The sequence below is a fragment of the Miniopterus natalensis genome, chromosome 3 (genome assembly GCF_054644295.1).
Source record: "Miniopterus natalensis isolate mMinNat1 chromosome 3, mMinNat1.hap1, whole genome shotgun sequence".
In the NCBI taxonomy this organism is placed as follows: Eukaryota; Metazoa; Chordata; class Mammalia; order Chiroptera; family Miniopteridae; genus Miniopterus; species Miniopterus natalensis.
The window spans coordinates 97,432,980-97,445,834 of NC_142083.1; the positions used below are offsets into that span (position 1 = coordinate 97,432,980).

At 53.0% G+C, this 12,855-nt stretch overlaps 1 protein-coding gene across 1 annotated transcript in view; it reads left to right on the forward strand.

Annotated features, from left to right (window-relative positions):
- ITGAL (integrin subunit alpha L) overlaps positions 1 to 11,114 on the forward strand; it is a 33,898-nt gene extending 22,784 nt beyond the window's left edge. The window contains exons 22-31 of the mRNA XM_016219182.2: positions 1,852 to 1,962; positions 2,358 to 2,437; positions 2,553 to 2,639; positions 4,093 to 4,168; positions 7,456 to 7,569; positions 7,827 to 7,883; positions 7,972 to 8,073; positions 8,486 to 8,581; positions 9,260 to 9,370; positions 10,935 to 11,114. Of these exons, the coding sequence (XP_016074668.2) occupies positions 1,852 to 1,962; positions 2,358 to 2,437; positions 2,553 to 2,639; positions 4,093 to 4,168; positions 7,456 to 7,569; positions 7,827 to 7,883; positions 7,972 to 8,073; positions 8,486 to 8,581; positions 9,260 to 9,370; positions 10,935 to 11,114 (1,014 nt within the window). The remainder of the gene's footprint in view (positions 1 to 1,851; positions 1,963 to 2,357; positions 2,438 to 2,552; positions 2,640 to 4,092; positions 4,169 to 7,455; positions 7,570 to 7,826; positions 7,884 to 7,971; positions 8,074 to 8,485; positions 8,582 to 9,259; positions 9,371 to 10,934) is intronic.
- The last annotated feature ends 1,741 nt before the right edge of the window (positions 11,115 to 12,855 follow it).

Genomic DNA, 12,855 nt, shown 5'->3' on the forward strand with positions numbered 1-12,855 from the left:
TCTGTGAGTCTTGGATTCCACAACCAAAAAATGAGGCTGGGGAGCCCTGCAGGGTTAGTAACAGGGTCCCACGAAAGGGAGTGTGACAGAGGCTCTTGAACCTGCTGACCAAGATGTGCGCAGGTTTAGTGAGATCCAGCTACTTCCCTCCAAAAGGTGGCCAAGGTGTCCTCGAGGCTGGGTTGTTAGAAACACAACTTGTGCCCGGCCGGGTGTGGCTCAGCGGTTGAGCATCAACCTAGGATCCAGGAGATCGGGGTTCGATTCCTGGTCAGGGCACATGCCCGGGTTGCGGGCTAGGCAGCCGATCAATGACTCTCTCATCATTGATGTTTCTCTCTCTCTCTCTCGCCCTCCTTTCCTCTCTCTGAAATCAATAAAGATATACTTAAAAAAAGAAATATAACTTGTATTTTTAAGATTATTCTTACAAAAGTAATATGTGATCCCCACAGAAACTTGGAAATGACAGAGACATTTAAAGAAGATAACCACCCATACTTCTACAACTCAGCGATTACTACTTTTAATATTTTGGTGTTTGTCTTTCTTTTTACACATACAAATTACATCATATATTTAGTTATTCTATATTTGTTTTAATTAAATTGACATTTTGCTCTCCATATGGTTATTTTTTTCTCCACCTTTAAAAAATATGTCTTTATTGATTTCAGAGAGAGGAAAGGAGAGGGGGAGAGAGAGAGACAGACAGAAACATCAGTGATGAGAGAGTCATTGATCGGCTGCCTCCCGCATGCCCCCAACTGGGGATCGAGCCCGCAACCCGGGCCTGTGCCCTGACCGGGAATCGAACAGCGATCTCCTGGATCTTAGGTTGATGCTCAACCATTAAGCCACGCCCAGCCGGGCTCTCCATGGTTTTTAAAAAATGTTTTTATCGTGGAAAAATATATATAATATAAATGTCACCGTTTTCGCCATACAGTTCAGTGACATTGAGCACATTCACGATGTTGTGTAACCATCACCACTATCTATTTACAGAGCTCTTTCCTCATCAGAAACAGAAGTTCTATACCCTTAAGCAATAACTTCCTGCCCCACCTTCTTCCCAGGGTAACCTCTAATCTACTTTACATCTCTATGAATTTGCCTATTCTAGATGTTTCATGAGTGAAATCCTACACTCATCCTTTTGTGTCTGTATTATTTCACTCAGCATAGTGTTTTTGAGGTTCATGTGATAGCATGTGTAAATTTCATCCCTTTTTAAGGCTAAGCAATATTCCGTTGTATGGATAGACCAGAATTCTTATCCACCCAACTGTCTGGATACTAGAATTATTCTTATACAGCAACATTAAATGCTCCCTTACGATCTCAATAAAGAACTTGAGATCTGGAGTCCAACGGGCCTGTGCTCAAGTTCTTACCAGATCCCTGCCAGCTTGAGACCTTGGGCAAGTCATTCAACTTCCCTGAATCTCTGTTTCCTGGATGAATTCCCTTCCCTGTCTGGGGCTGAAACCTGTCCCTCGCAGAGTGTGATGAAGATGAATGGTTGCTGAATATGTCGATGTAGCAGCCTTTTAACGATCTCATGATATCCCCTCCTGTAACTGTATCACAGTTTGCTGGCCCATTCCTACCTCTTTGAACTGCTCGATCACTTCCAGTTGTCTGCTATTATAAAGAGAGTTGTAGTGAACGTCTCAGTACTAACCCTCTGGCTGTGCCCCTCGTCCTTTGGCCCCGCGCCCCTAAGAGTGTGCCCTGAGAGGGACAGAGCTAGAGGAGGTGAACCCTCTAGCTGAGGGTTGGTGGCTTCTGGGGAGCCCTTAGCCCTGCCCACTAAAAAGCTCATTCTCTCTCTCTTCTCGCCCCCAGCCCCACAGCCAGATACCTGTGAGCTGCGAGGAGCTTCCTAAGGAGCCCGGGCTTCTGACCAGGAGCCTCTCCTGCAACGTGAGCTCTCCCATCTTTAAAGCAGGCAGCTCGGTGAGTAGCTCCCGGCCCCAGGGACCCAGCAGACAGGCTGTGCGCTCAGGAGGGGACGAGCTCCTGGTCTGGGGAAGGGTGCGGGGGATTGGCAGGGAAGGGCTTATGTCACCCGCGCCCCAAAGGTGATGTGTGCAGACGTGATTTGCATCGTGAGCGGGATGATTCATTCTGTGACACCAGGCACACTCACACACACACACACACACAACTTAGCCCCAGATGATGGGGTCGAACCCGAGCCCCGTGCTAGGGGCAGTGAGCTCTCCGTAAGTGGCCCCTGTCGGGCCTCTGTCGTGGCGGTTGGGTATGGGAGCTGTGAGGGGCCGAGGCTGCCCCCCCCCCCCCCCCCCCGTCGGCCCTTCTGCCTTCACCCGCCTCTCCCCCCGCGCCAGAACGTGATCCAGGTGATGTTCCACACGCTGCCCAACAGCTCCTGGGAGGACTTTGTCAAGCTGAGCGCCAATGTGAGCTGGTGAGCAGGCCCCAGGCAGGCGCCCACCAGCACCCCTGCCCCGTCTCAGGCGGCCCTGGCCTCAGGCCGCCCAGGCCCTTCTCTTAACACTGCCCTTTCCCTCGCCCCAATGCAGTGACAATGAGGACTCGGGCCTCCTGAGGGACAACTCAGCCACCACCAGCATTCCAGTCATGCATCCCATCAACATCCTCACCGAAGCGTGAGTCTGGAGGGGCCATCTAACCCCTCCTCCCACCTTGTCCTCCCCACCCAGGGCCCAGACCTTGCCCGAGCTGCCCCTCAAAGCCCCTCCCTGTTCCAAAGCCCCCAGGCTCCCCCCCACCAGGGTGATTAGAACTGACTCCAGCTCCAACCCCAGCATCTTCAACACTCAAAAGAGCCAAGGCCTTTTAGAGCTCTAGGCCCATCAGCGTTTACTGCCGGCCCTGCACAGCCCCCCGCTTCCCTGGGGCTTCCAGACCTGGGCAGGCAGCGGTGCCTCTGCCTTTACTAAGGATCAAACTGAGGCTCAGAGAAGGTGGAACTTGCCCGGAGTCACAGCTCCAAAGCACTGAGGCCCGAATCCGAACTTCAGCCTGAGCCCAGGGCCCCAGCCAAGCCCTCCACTGCTTTCCGCTTGCTGGGCGCCCCTCCTCCCTGGGCAGCACTGCTGGCAGCGGGGAGAACAGATTCCCCAACGACCCCCCCCCCCCCCCCCCCGCCTGGAGCTCTAGTCAGATGGGAGAGACCGAACTCGTGGACACGCAGAATCAGCTAGCTTCAAATATTGGGGAAGGAAGGGCCCATGGCCATCACTAGTTGGATTGTTTCATTTGCAGAAAAGGAGATTAAGCCAGACAAATCAGCGGCTTTTTCAGCTGGCTCAGGGAGATAGCTCGGGGCCAGTGTCTGAGCCAGGGTCTCTGGGGCTTCTGAGCACAAATTCCAAACACGATGATTTTGTCAGAAGTGTGATATGAAATGAGAGCCGGGAAAGGTGATGGGGTTGGAGGAGAGATGGAAGGCCACATGGAGTGGTTGGGGCCTGAACTGGGGTCTGAGGGTGAGGGAAAGCCAGGGAGGAGAGAGGAGGGAGGATCTTCTCATCAGAGAGCACAGCCTAGGCGAAGGCGGGGAGGCAGCGAGCAGGCAGGCAGCCCTGGGAGACCCGGGAGCAGGGAGGCCTGTGCGGGGGCGGCAGGCACGCAGACCAGGGTCTGGCTTTGGACCTGGCCTTGTAGGCAGCTGGGAGCTTTGGATGGATTCTGTGTAGGTGAGCGGCAGGATCAAAGAGTGATTTAGGAAGGTGAAGGGAAAGATGGGGCGGGAGAGGGAGCCAGGGGCTGGTGCAGTTACCTAGGAGCTGAGCAGTGGCACCCAGTACAGTACAGACCCTAGTGAGGTGGTGAGTGGTGGGAAGAACATGGCTCCAAAGCACCCCCCCTTTCCAGACCTGGCCCTTCACTGTAGGACTTTGAGCAAGAGGCTGACCCCTCCCACGAGCCTTAGTTTCCAAAGGGAGACAGCAGGGTGTTGTGAGGATGACATGAGATCGTGCCAGCGAGGTCCCTAGCAGTGCTGGCAACTCAAAGGCACCCTGTGCCAGGCCCCTGGGTTGCCTCTGGGTTGCTGTCTTCTCCACCTTCTACCTCTGCTCTTCTCTCTCTCCACAGCAAGGAAAGCTCCACACTCTACATAAGTTTCACCCCCAAGGGAGCCAAGATCCACCATGTCAAGCACATCTACCAGGTATGAACCTCAGTGCAAGAAGGTCCCTAAAGGTCACCCATCTACTCAGCCCCTTCTTGGGACCAAGGATGCAGAGACCAATTAGACAATCTCATCCATCCTGAGTGGGGCCAGCCCTCCACTAGTCCCGCAGTCCTTTCTGTGCATCTCAAAGCTTGCACCACGGTGCTCCCAGTGGCAGCACACTCACTAGCTCCTTCCCACTGCCCAAGGGATTATTTTTAGAATCACAGAACTTGAGAGCTGGAAAGGCTCAGAGAGAGATCCTGGATTTTCATTCAAACACCCAATGAGCCACTGTTCTAGTTTAGGTACTTTGCTAGGCTCTAGGCGGCAGCAGATAAAACAGGCTCCCTGTCCACTCGCCAAACCCAGGTTCTGTGCCCGGTGCTTATGTAACAGAAACCCGGGTGATTCTTACCTGTAAGCACCTATGAGCTGTGAGAGGCATTGTCATTCCCATTTTACAGATGAGAAGTCTGTGGCACAGCCGGGAGGAGTAACATGCCAGGTCATGCAGCTAATAAGAGGAAGGTCAGATTCAAGCACTTCTTTGAAAATGAAGATGCCTGTGTTTAACCTCTAAGTTAAGGAGCTGTGATTTCTCACACAGTATGCTCAGTGCTGTAGGAGCAATCCTCATTAAGGGAGCTCAGAAGGAGGCAGCCCCTGAGTCCAAAGCTCTGGGAGTCTAAGGCTTTCTTAAAGGTAACTTCAGAGAGGAGGAGGCACTAGCCAGTCAAGAGCCTTTTCATTTTACTGTGGAGAAAACTGAGGCCCAAAGATGAACTGTCTCACCTGAGGCCGCACTGGAGCCAGGGCAGCCTGGGAAAGGAGCCCAGCCGGAGGGGACCTGAAGCTGTTTAGGCCCCTTCAGAACAGAGGCTGGAGCCATCTCCCCTGGAGAGTGGCCTTTGGGAAGGTCAGATGCCCCTTTGTGCTGAAGTAGAATGTTTGGAACAGCCAGTTGAGTTGGCTCCTAGCGCTGGTCACTGGGCTGGCTCAAGGTTCCCGCAGGAGCTTGAGCAGGGCACTCCTATTACCAGGCAGGCATGGATCCAAACCCAACTCTGCCATTTGCACACTGTGTGGCTTGGGCCAGGGACTTGTCTGTCTGTGCTCAGTTCCCCATCACAATGGAGTTTGGAATAAGAACCTCACAGGTGGCGTGAGGTTCAGTGGTTACTTTCTCCCTGTAGAGTCCTGGCACAGTGCCTGGGGAAGTGAAGGTGGTTAGAGGGGCGAGGTGGGTGTTGTGCTGCAGCCCTGAGATGCCCCAGCTACTCTGAAGTGTCTACATTCTTGCCTCACTCAGCCCAGAACCAGCTCAGACCCCTTGAGCTCCCTCCTCCCCTCACTTAAAGTATACAGTTCCATGGTATTTTTAGTGTGTTCACAAAGTTGTGCTACCATCGCCATAATCTGCTTGTAGAACATTTTCACACTCCAGAAAAGAAATCCTGTATCCATTTGCAGTTGCTCCTTCATCTTCCTCCCCTGCTCCTGGCAACCACTACTTTTGTCTCTCCATAGGGATTCACCTATTCTGGACATACCTGTAACTGAAATTGTACAGCATGTGGTCTTTTGTGACTGGCTTCTTTCACTTAGCATAGTATTTTCAGGGTCCATCCATGCTGTAGCGTGTGTCAATATTTCGTTCATTTTTATTGCCAGATAAGATTCCATTGTAAGACAGGCCATGTTTGATGTACACATTCGTCAAATCATTGACATTTGAGTTGTTTCCACTTTTTGGCTATTCTGGATAATGCTGCTTAAACTTTCCTGTACAAGATTTTGTGTGGGCATATGTTTTATTTCTCTTGGATATATAACTAGGACTGCAATTGCTCTTCTTGAAACTTTGGTCTCAACATGTTCTAAATTTATTCTCTTTTCCTATACCAGCATCTTCTCTGGTTTTCTTAGAATCCTTTAAAAACCCCAGTTTTTCCTCAAGCAAAACTTCCAAGTCTGGGTGAATTTCTCTTTCCAGTGTCCTTGGACCCACTGCCTCCTCATGTTCTGTTGTCTATGCCCCCGTCTCCCTTTTGTCCCCAGCACTGCTCAGACTGAATTTGTCATCTTCTTGCAACTGGACCATACTGGCACAGGCTCCCGACTTGGGCCTTGACCCGCCTTTCCCGACTTCTTTCCATTCTGTGCCTGCAGTGGATGAGCCCCCTGGAGCCACCCCTCCTCAGCTGCTTTCCATGACTCCCCAGTGCTTAGCTGATGGTCCCCTGACCTCTTGCCCCGTGGCCTTCTGAGCCCCACAGTCTGATCCCAAGTCCCCTTTCCAGACTTATCCCCTATCTCTCCCCAGGCACCCCGCCCTCTGGCCACATCACACTTACCTGGTGTGGTTCTAATTCCCTGCACTTTCTCTTTCTGGATACCTTTCCCCCTGTTCACCTGTTAATTTCTGGTCTATCTTTCACAGTTAAGTTCAAATGCTGCCTCTGACACTAGACCTTTTAGTTTAATATAACTGACATTTAATATTTTCTATTTTTTGAAATTTTCTAAGAGTTTTTTTGAGCCAAACTTATGACATATGCCAGGGAGCAAGACCTCAAATGCTCTTAATATAACTGACATTTAAAAAGTGTCCACAAATGAGATGATAGAACACCTCCCTGCTTCACCTCCCTGAGGCTTTCACTGGTGCTCCTCTTGTGTCACTTTTTTATACATAGCTCTTTTGTACAAAAGGTACTCAGGAAATGTTTCTTAAATTAGTGCAATGCATTTGCCAAAGTGAGTCTTTCCCAACCCTCATTGTGCAAATAATTCTTATATCTGTCCTTGTTAAATGTCATTCATTCTTTTACTCATTCAGAAAACGACTTTTCTGGAGGCCTGTAATGTGCTGGTCACTGTGTCAAGCAGTAGTGCATTGCGGGTGACACAGACCACAGCTCCCGCTCTCATGAGCCCACAGCCTGGTGGAGATACAGACACATGAGCTGACACTTGGCCGTTCTACTGGGGATACAGAATGCTGTGGAAACAGGAGTGGGAAGCCGCCTTATTCTTGAGGCAAACTTTCAGAATCATATTTGAGCAGGATCTTGCAGGATGTGTGAGGGTTTGCCATGTGGAGAAAACAGAGAAGCACGTGTGACCCATGCATGTCATTGAGGACAGGGCTGGGGAGTGTGGATTACTGCCCACAGCCTAACGAGTGGGCCCTTGGGCCTCAGCCAGTGAGCACTGGCTCCGGGGGTGCAGTTAGAGTGGCTGGCATTCAGGGCTCAGCAGCCCTCTGTCCTCTGCACCAGGTGAAGATTCAGCCGTCTGTCTATGACCACAATGTGCCCGCCCTGGAGGCCTTGGTTGGGGTGCCGCAGCCTCACAGTGAGGGGCTCATCACTCACAAGTGGAATGTGCAGATGGTGATGCTGCCCACAGGAGGAAAGGATGCCCAGGTGTGTGGGGGTGAGCTCATAAAAGGGGACAGATGCTTGGGAAGGGAGTGAGACGGATGAATCCTGTCACACTCAGCGACGTCTGAGTCTGCCAAGGGCCAGTAGGAGAGAGCTGGAGGGCCAAGGCCGTGCTTGGGGTGGAGGGGAATGCCAGGTTCTGGCCTTAGGGGGCTAGTGTCCTCTCAGCTCTGGACTAACTGAAGGTCTTGCCTCATCATTCCTAGGAGTGTCCTGTCACCTCTTGTGATGAGAATCTGCAAAGGCCACCCAATATGGGGGAGGTATGGCTATGTGAGCTAAGAGGGGGGCTGGGCCGAGCGCAGGAAGAAAGACAGGCCTCTCCAGCCCCCTGCTCTCCCTCATTCCTAGCAGGCTTGTTTGCCTGGAGCCCAGTTCTGCTGCCCAGTGGGCTTCCAGGAGGAGGTCCTCATCCAAGTGCTCGGGACCGTGGAGCTGGTGGGGGAGATCAAGGTAGCGCCTGCTGGCAACAGGCACGAAGTGCTTGTGGGGCCCTGTGGGGTGGGGGCCTTGTGGGGTGGGGGTCGGGTTGGGTTCCCCACCCTGTGCTCTTCCTGCATTTCCTGTTTTCTCTTGATGAAAAATCCCTGATGTTTACACAGTTGCAGATGAAAGAGAACCATGATGTGTTTGAAATTTGCAGGGCTGCTTTCATGGGTCTGTGGACAGTTGTTACAGGTTCTTTCTAAGAAAACTTCCCTCCCAGCAGTGGGGAGTGGCACATGGGATGCAGAACTTTGTAGCCGCGATGTCCCGCTAGGACCCATTCTCCTCTGCTTCTCCCCCCCTTAGGCAGAGGGGGGGCAGGAGTCAGTGGGTACTTGGGCCGAGTGCTCCAGCCCTGATGCCTTCCCCCCTCCCACAGGCCTCCTCCATCATCAGCCTCTGCAGCTCCGTTTCCATCTCCTTCAACAGCACCAGGCACTTCCACCTCTACGGCATCAATGCCTCCCTGGCCCAGGTAGCTCTTTACCTCCTCAGGAGACCCGGGAACAGAGGTCAGCAGTGAGAGCTGAGGAACCAGGGCAGAGCTGGGAGAGCCAGAGCTAGGAGTGGGCAGCCACGAGGGGAGGTTTGAGCTTAGCACAGTAAAACTGCCCTCAGACAGAGCCTCCAGCCTTGGCAAAGGCTTCCATGGAAGCCACGAGCTTGCACCACTATGGTGGGCAAGCGGAGCACATGGTCACCTGTCTGAGATGCGTCAGGTAAAGGTGGATCTGATGGCAGCTCAGCAGACGGGTCCCCACTCCACAGACGGAGAGAGCAGCAAGGGCAGGGCCCAGAGTGGAGAGACTGGGTGAGGCGGGTTCAGGAGCAGAGGCTCAGGGCAGGAGGAGGGAAGTTACAGCTAAAAAGGTAAGCAGGAACCAGGGAAGGCTTTGCAGGCGGAGCTGAGACCCTGGCATGCTCTCCTGGGACTCAGGGAAGCCACTGAAGGTAGCTGTGGTGCAGGTTGCCAGTTCGCTCTGGGGGCTGCAGTGGGAGGTATACTGGAGAGAGGGGCCCTGGACCAGAGCCTGGTATCGTGACACAGTCCAGACTGGAAACGTGAAGACCTAGAAATGGAAGCTATATTTGCAAGACATTTTAGGGGGGTGGGGCTTCTTCCCTGCACTTCCCTCCTCTCGTCCTCTCCCAGGTCATCATGAAGGTTGACATTATATATGAGAAGAATATGCTCTACCTCTACGTGCTGAGTGGCATCGGGGGGCTGTTGTTGCTGCTGCTGATTTTCCTGGCGCTCTACAAGGTCGGAGCTTCTGGAAGGAATGGGCATGGCTGAGACAGGCAGGCTGGGGAAAGGGGAATGGCAGGAGAGACCGGGGAGCATCAAAGCTTAGGAGGGCCTCGGCCTACTCCCTTCTACAGATAAGGCTACTGAGGCCCAGAGAGCAGGGGAGACTTTCCCCATCACGCCACCGAGCACTGGCGGGGCTGGGACTGGGTGCCAGGGAGAGGTAGAAGGGCTCGCCCGCAGGGCCGGGCGCTGGGATGCAGAGGCGCATGCCACAAACACGGCCCTGCCCTGTGCGGCTCACGGTCTAATGGGAGAGACAGACAGGAACGCGCATGATGAAGGCTGCTCTACGGGGCCGCCGCCTCTGGAGCCTGTGACACAGGAGCCTCGCTTAGGCCTGGGCGTCTGGGAAGGTCTCCCAAGGGAGGTGGCATTTGAGTTGGGATTTGAAGGACGAGTGGAAATTAGCCAGATGAAGAGTGCTGGGGAGCAGGTATTCCATGTAAAATATGCAAATATTCCAGAAAGGAGAACATAAAAAACCACAGTTTCTTTCTAGTACACCCCCGGAGGGTTGTCGTTAACAGCTTTTTTGTCTCTGTTCCTCTACATTGTGGTTTTGCTGTTAACATGCGTGTGTGTGTGTGTGTGAGCATGAGAGAGAAGTCAGTGTATGTGTATATATGTAGAAAATGTAAATGGGATTAGACTATATTACTGCTTGGGAACTTGTATTCCCCCCCGGGTATTATACCCTGATGTCTTCCCACCTGAGCACAATCAGGTCTACTTCTTGCTCTGAAACCTGGGTGGTTTTTTGCCACCCAGATGCCCCACCTTTTGTTTAACATGTTCTCTACTGATGAACATTTAGATTATTTATAATTTACATCTATTTCAAATAGTGTGACAAAAAAAGGCTCTTGTTACCCACATCTTCACACACTTGTCCAAATTATTCTTTAAAATTAATTCCTAGACATGGAATTGCTGAACCAAATAATATATATCTTTTGAGCTTTCAACAGAGACGGCATGGCATGCACTAAGCACCATATAAGTATGGGCTCTTATTGTTAGTATTACTAGATATTGTCAAGTCACCCCCCTAAAGTATTGGTACCTGATGTTTTCCTGAGCCTAAAGAATGAACCAGTAAATGTACAGCTTTTTAACACAGTGCCAAGAACAAGATGTGGCAGACACTGGCCCATCCTCATAGTGGATGCCACGTGTGTGCAGCACATATGAATTGTTAACATTAACAGTGCTTTCATGTTTTGCTGGGGCCAGATGTACTCCATGGACTTTCTGTTCACTCTTTTTTTTTTTTTTTTTTTTTTAATATATCTTTATAGATTTCAGAGAGAGGAAGGGAGAGGGAGAGAGAGAGAAACATCAATGATGAGGGAGTCATTGATCGGCTGCCTCCTGCACGCCCCCGACTGGGGATCGATCCTGTAGCCCGGGCCTGTGCCCTGCCCGGGAATCGAACCGCGGTCTCCTGGCTCCTCCGCGGACACTCCGCTGCTGGTCCGCGCCGCCGGCCGCTCACCCATGTCTTACCTTCCCACAGGTTGGCTTCTTCAAGCGGAACCTGAAGGAGAAGATGGAGGCTACGGCCGGGGCGGCCGACGGGAACCCGGGAGAGGGCTCCGAGCAGCTGGCGCCCGAGGAGGAGGCCGTGGATCCGAGCAGCGTGGATCTCCTCGCGCAGGACGCGCAGGACGCGCAGGACGGAGGCGGCGCAGACTGAGGCCAGGCCCCACGCAGAGGGCCCACGGCTGGACTCGGGATGCCTGGCGCCAGCCTGCCTCTCCCTGCACGCCACTCGAGGTCCTCTGGCAAGTCACCGCCCCTCCCAGGCTCCAGTTTCCCTGCCTTGAACTTGGAGCTCACTCCCGCCTGCCCCCCGCAGGCTCGTGGTGCGGGCTCGCGGAGAGATGGGCAGGAAGGGTGCCACTGCGGGGCCTCGTCACTGTCGGTGGCCCTGGCTCCTCACAGCCCTTTTTAGTTTCCTCCCCTGGAAGAGCACGTCTGATCTAAATCTGGAGAAACTGTAGTCCCAGAACCTAGTGACACTCCCAGCCCTAGTGACACACCCACTCCCCTTGGACGTCCAGGGAGGCCTGGCTCCCGGAGCCTTGCCCTGCGCGCTCCCCGCCGGGAGCCGGCAGCTTTCCGCCCGCTGCCAGCCAGCAGACCTGCTCTGCTGCGAACCCCTTGCTCTTTAGCTGAAGACCAAATTCCTTAATGCGGCCTCCAAAGCCTGCAGAAGGTCCTCGCTGTGCCAGTGCCAGCCGGGCCCCTTGCTTCCTGGCCTCCTGTAGAGACATCCCACCTCCCTTCTAAGCTCCAGTCACACAGGCCTTTCTCACTCGCCAAGCTTTCCCTGTCTCCCTGCCGTCACCCCGACTGCGCTCCCCCCCCCTTTCCCAGCTAACTCTCCTCAGTCTTCAGGTCCCAGCCCCCTAGCACTTCCTGCGGCCGCGTCGCCCCGCCCGCCCCGTCCCCCACTCGTTTGGGTTCCCATATTACACGCTTACCAGTAGCCTGCAATTGTCTCTCATAACAGGGATCATATCTGTTCATGGTTAAGTGATTTATTTCATAGTCGTATCTCAAATTAAACAGTGAGCTCCATGGGTAGGGACCATACCTCGGGATCCCTGATGACACCACAGAGCTAGGCACGTAGTAGGTGCTTGACCCAGTTTCACTCAATTAAAGAGGAAGCCTGTGGGAAGATAGACAAAAACCTTTGGATGGGTCCACGGCATCCCATTCTTAGAGGCTCAGTCATCCCCAGGCACCTGCCTCGCCCCACAGTCTCCCACCAGGACTCCATCACCCCCCACTGTGGCCTCCACTGTGAGACTCTGAGCCCAAAGGTGGGGACCATGTCCGTTCATCTGGGTCCCAGTGCCAAGCACACTGCCTGTGGATAGTTACCCAATAAATATGAAAGTCTGTCCAGTTTTGTGATGTTTCTGTGCTGGTGCAACATTCTAGCCTGGCTCAATTAAATGAACATTTTCCTCTCAACCTTTTCACTAAGTGGGACCCAAATAGTAGCTCTGCCCCCGCCCTTCCTGTGAGGACCCTGAGACTGACCTGCACCTGCTATCGTGGGCTAGTTCCAAAGAGAAGCAGGGCCCGGCCGGCCGTGGCTCAGCGGTTAAGCATCGACCTAGGATCCAGGCGATCGGGGTTCGATTCCCGGTCAGGGCACATGCCCGGGTTGCGGGCTCAATCAATGACTCTCTCATCATTGATGTTTCTATCTCTCTCTCTCCCTCTCCTTTCCTCTCTCTGAAATCAATAAAGATATATTAAAAAAAAAAAAATTAAAACAAAGAGAAGCAGGGACAGAGACACAGGAAATGAAGAAAGGTGAGGGAAGCACTGGCAACTTATTAAGATGTAAGAGTTGACTCTCCCTTTGAAAACCCTGAGAGCCCCTCCTTTAGAAGGGACAGAGGGGCCGGTCACTACTG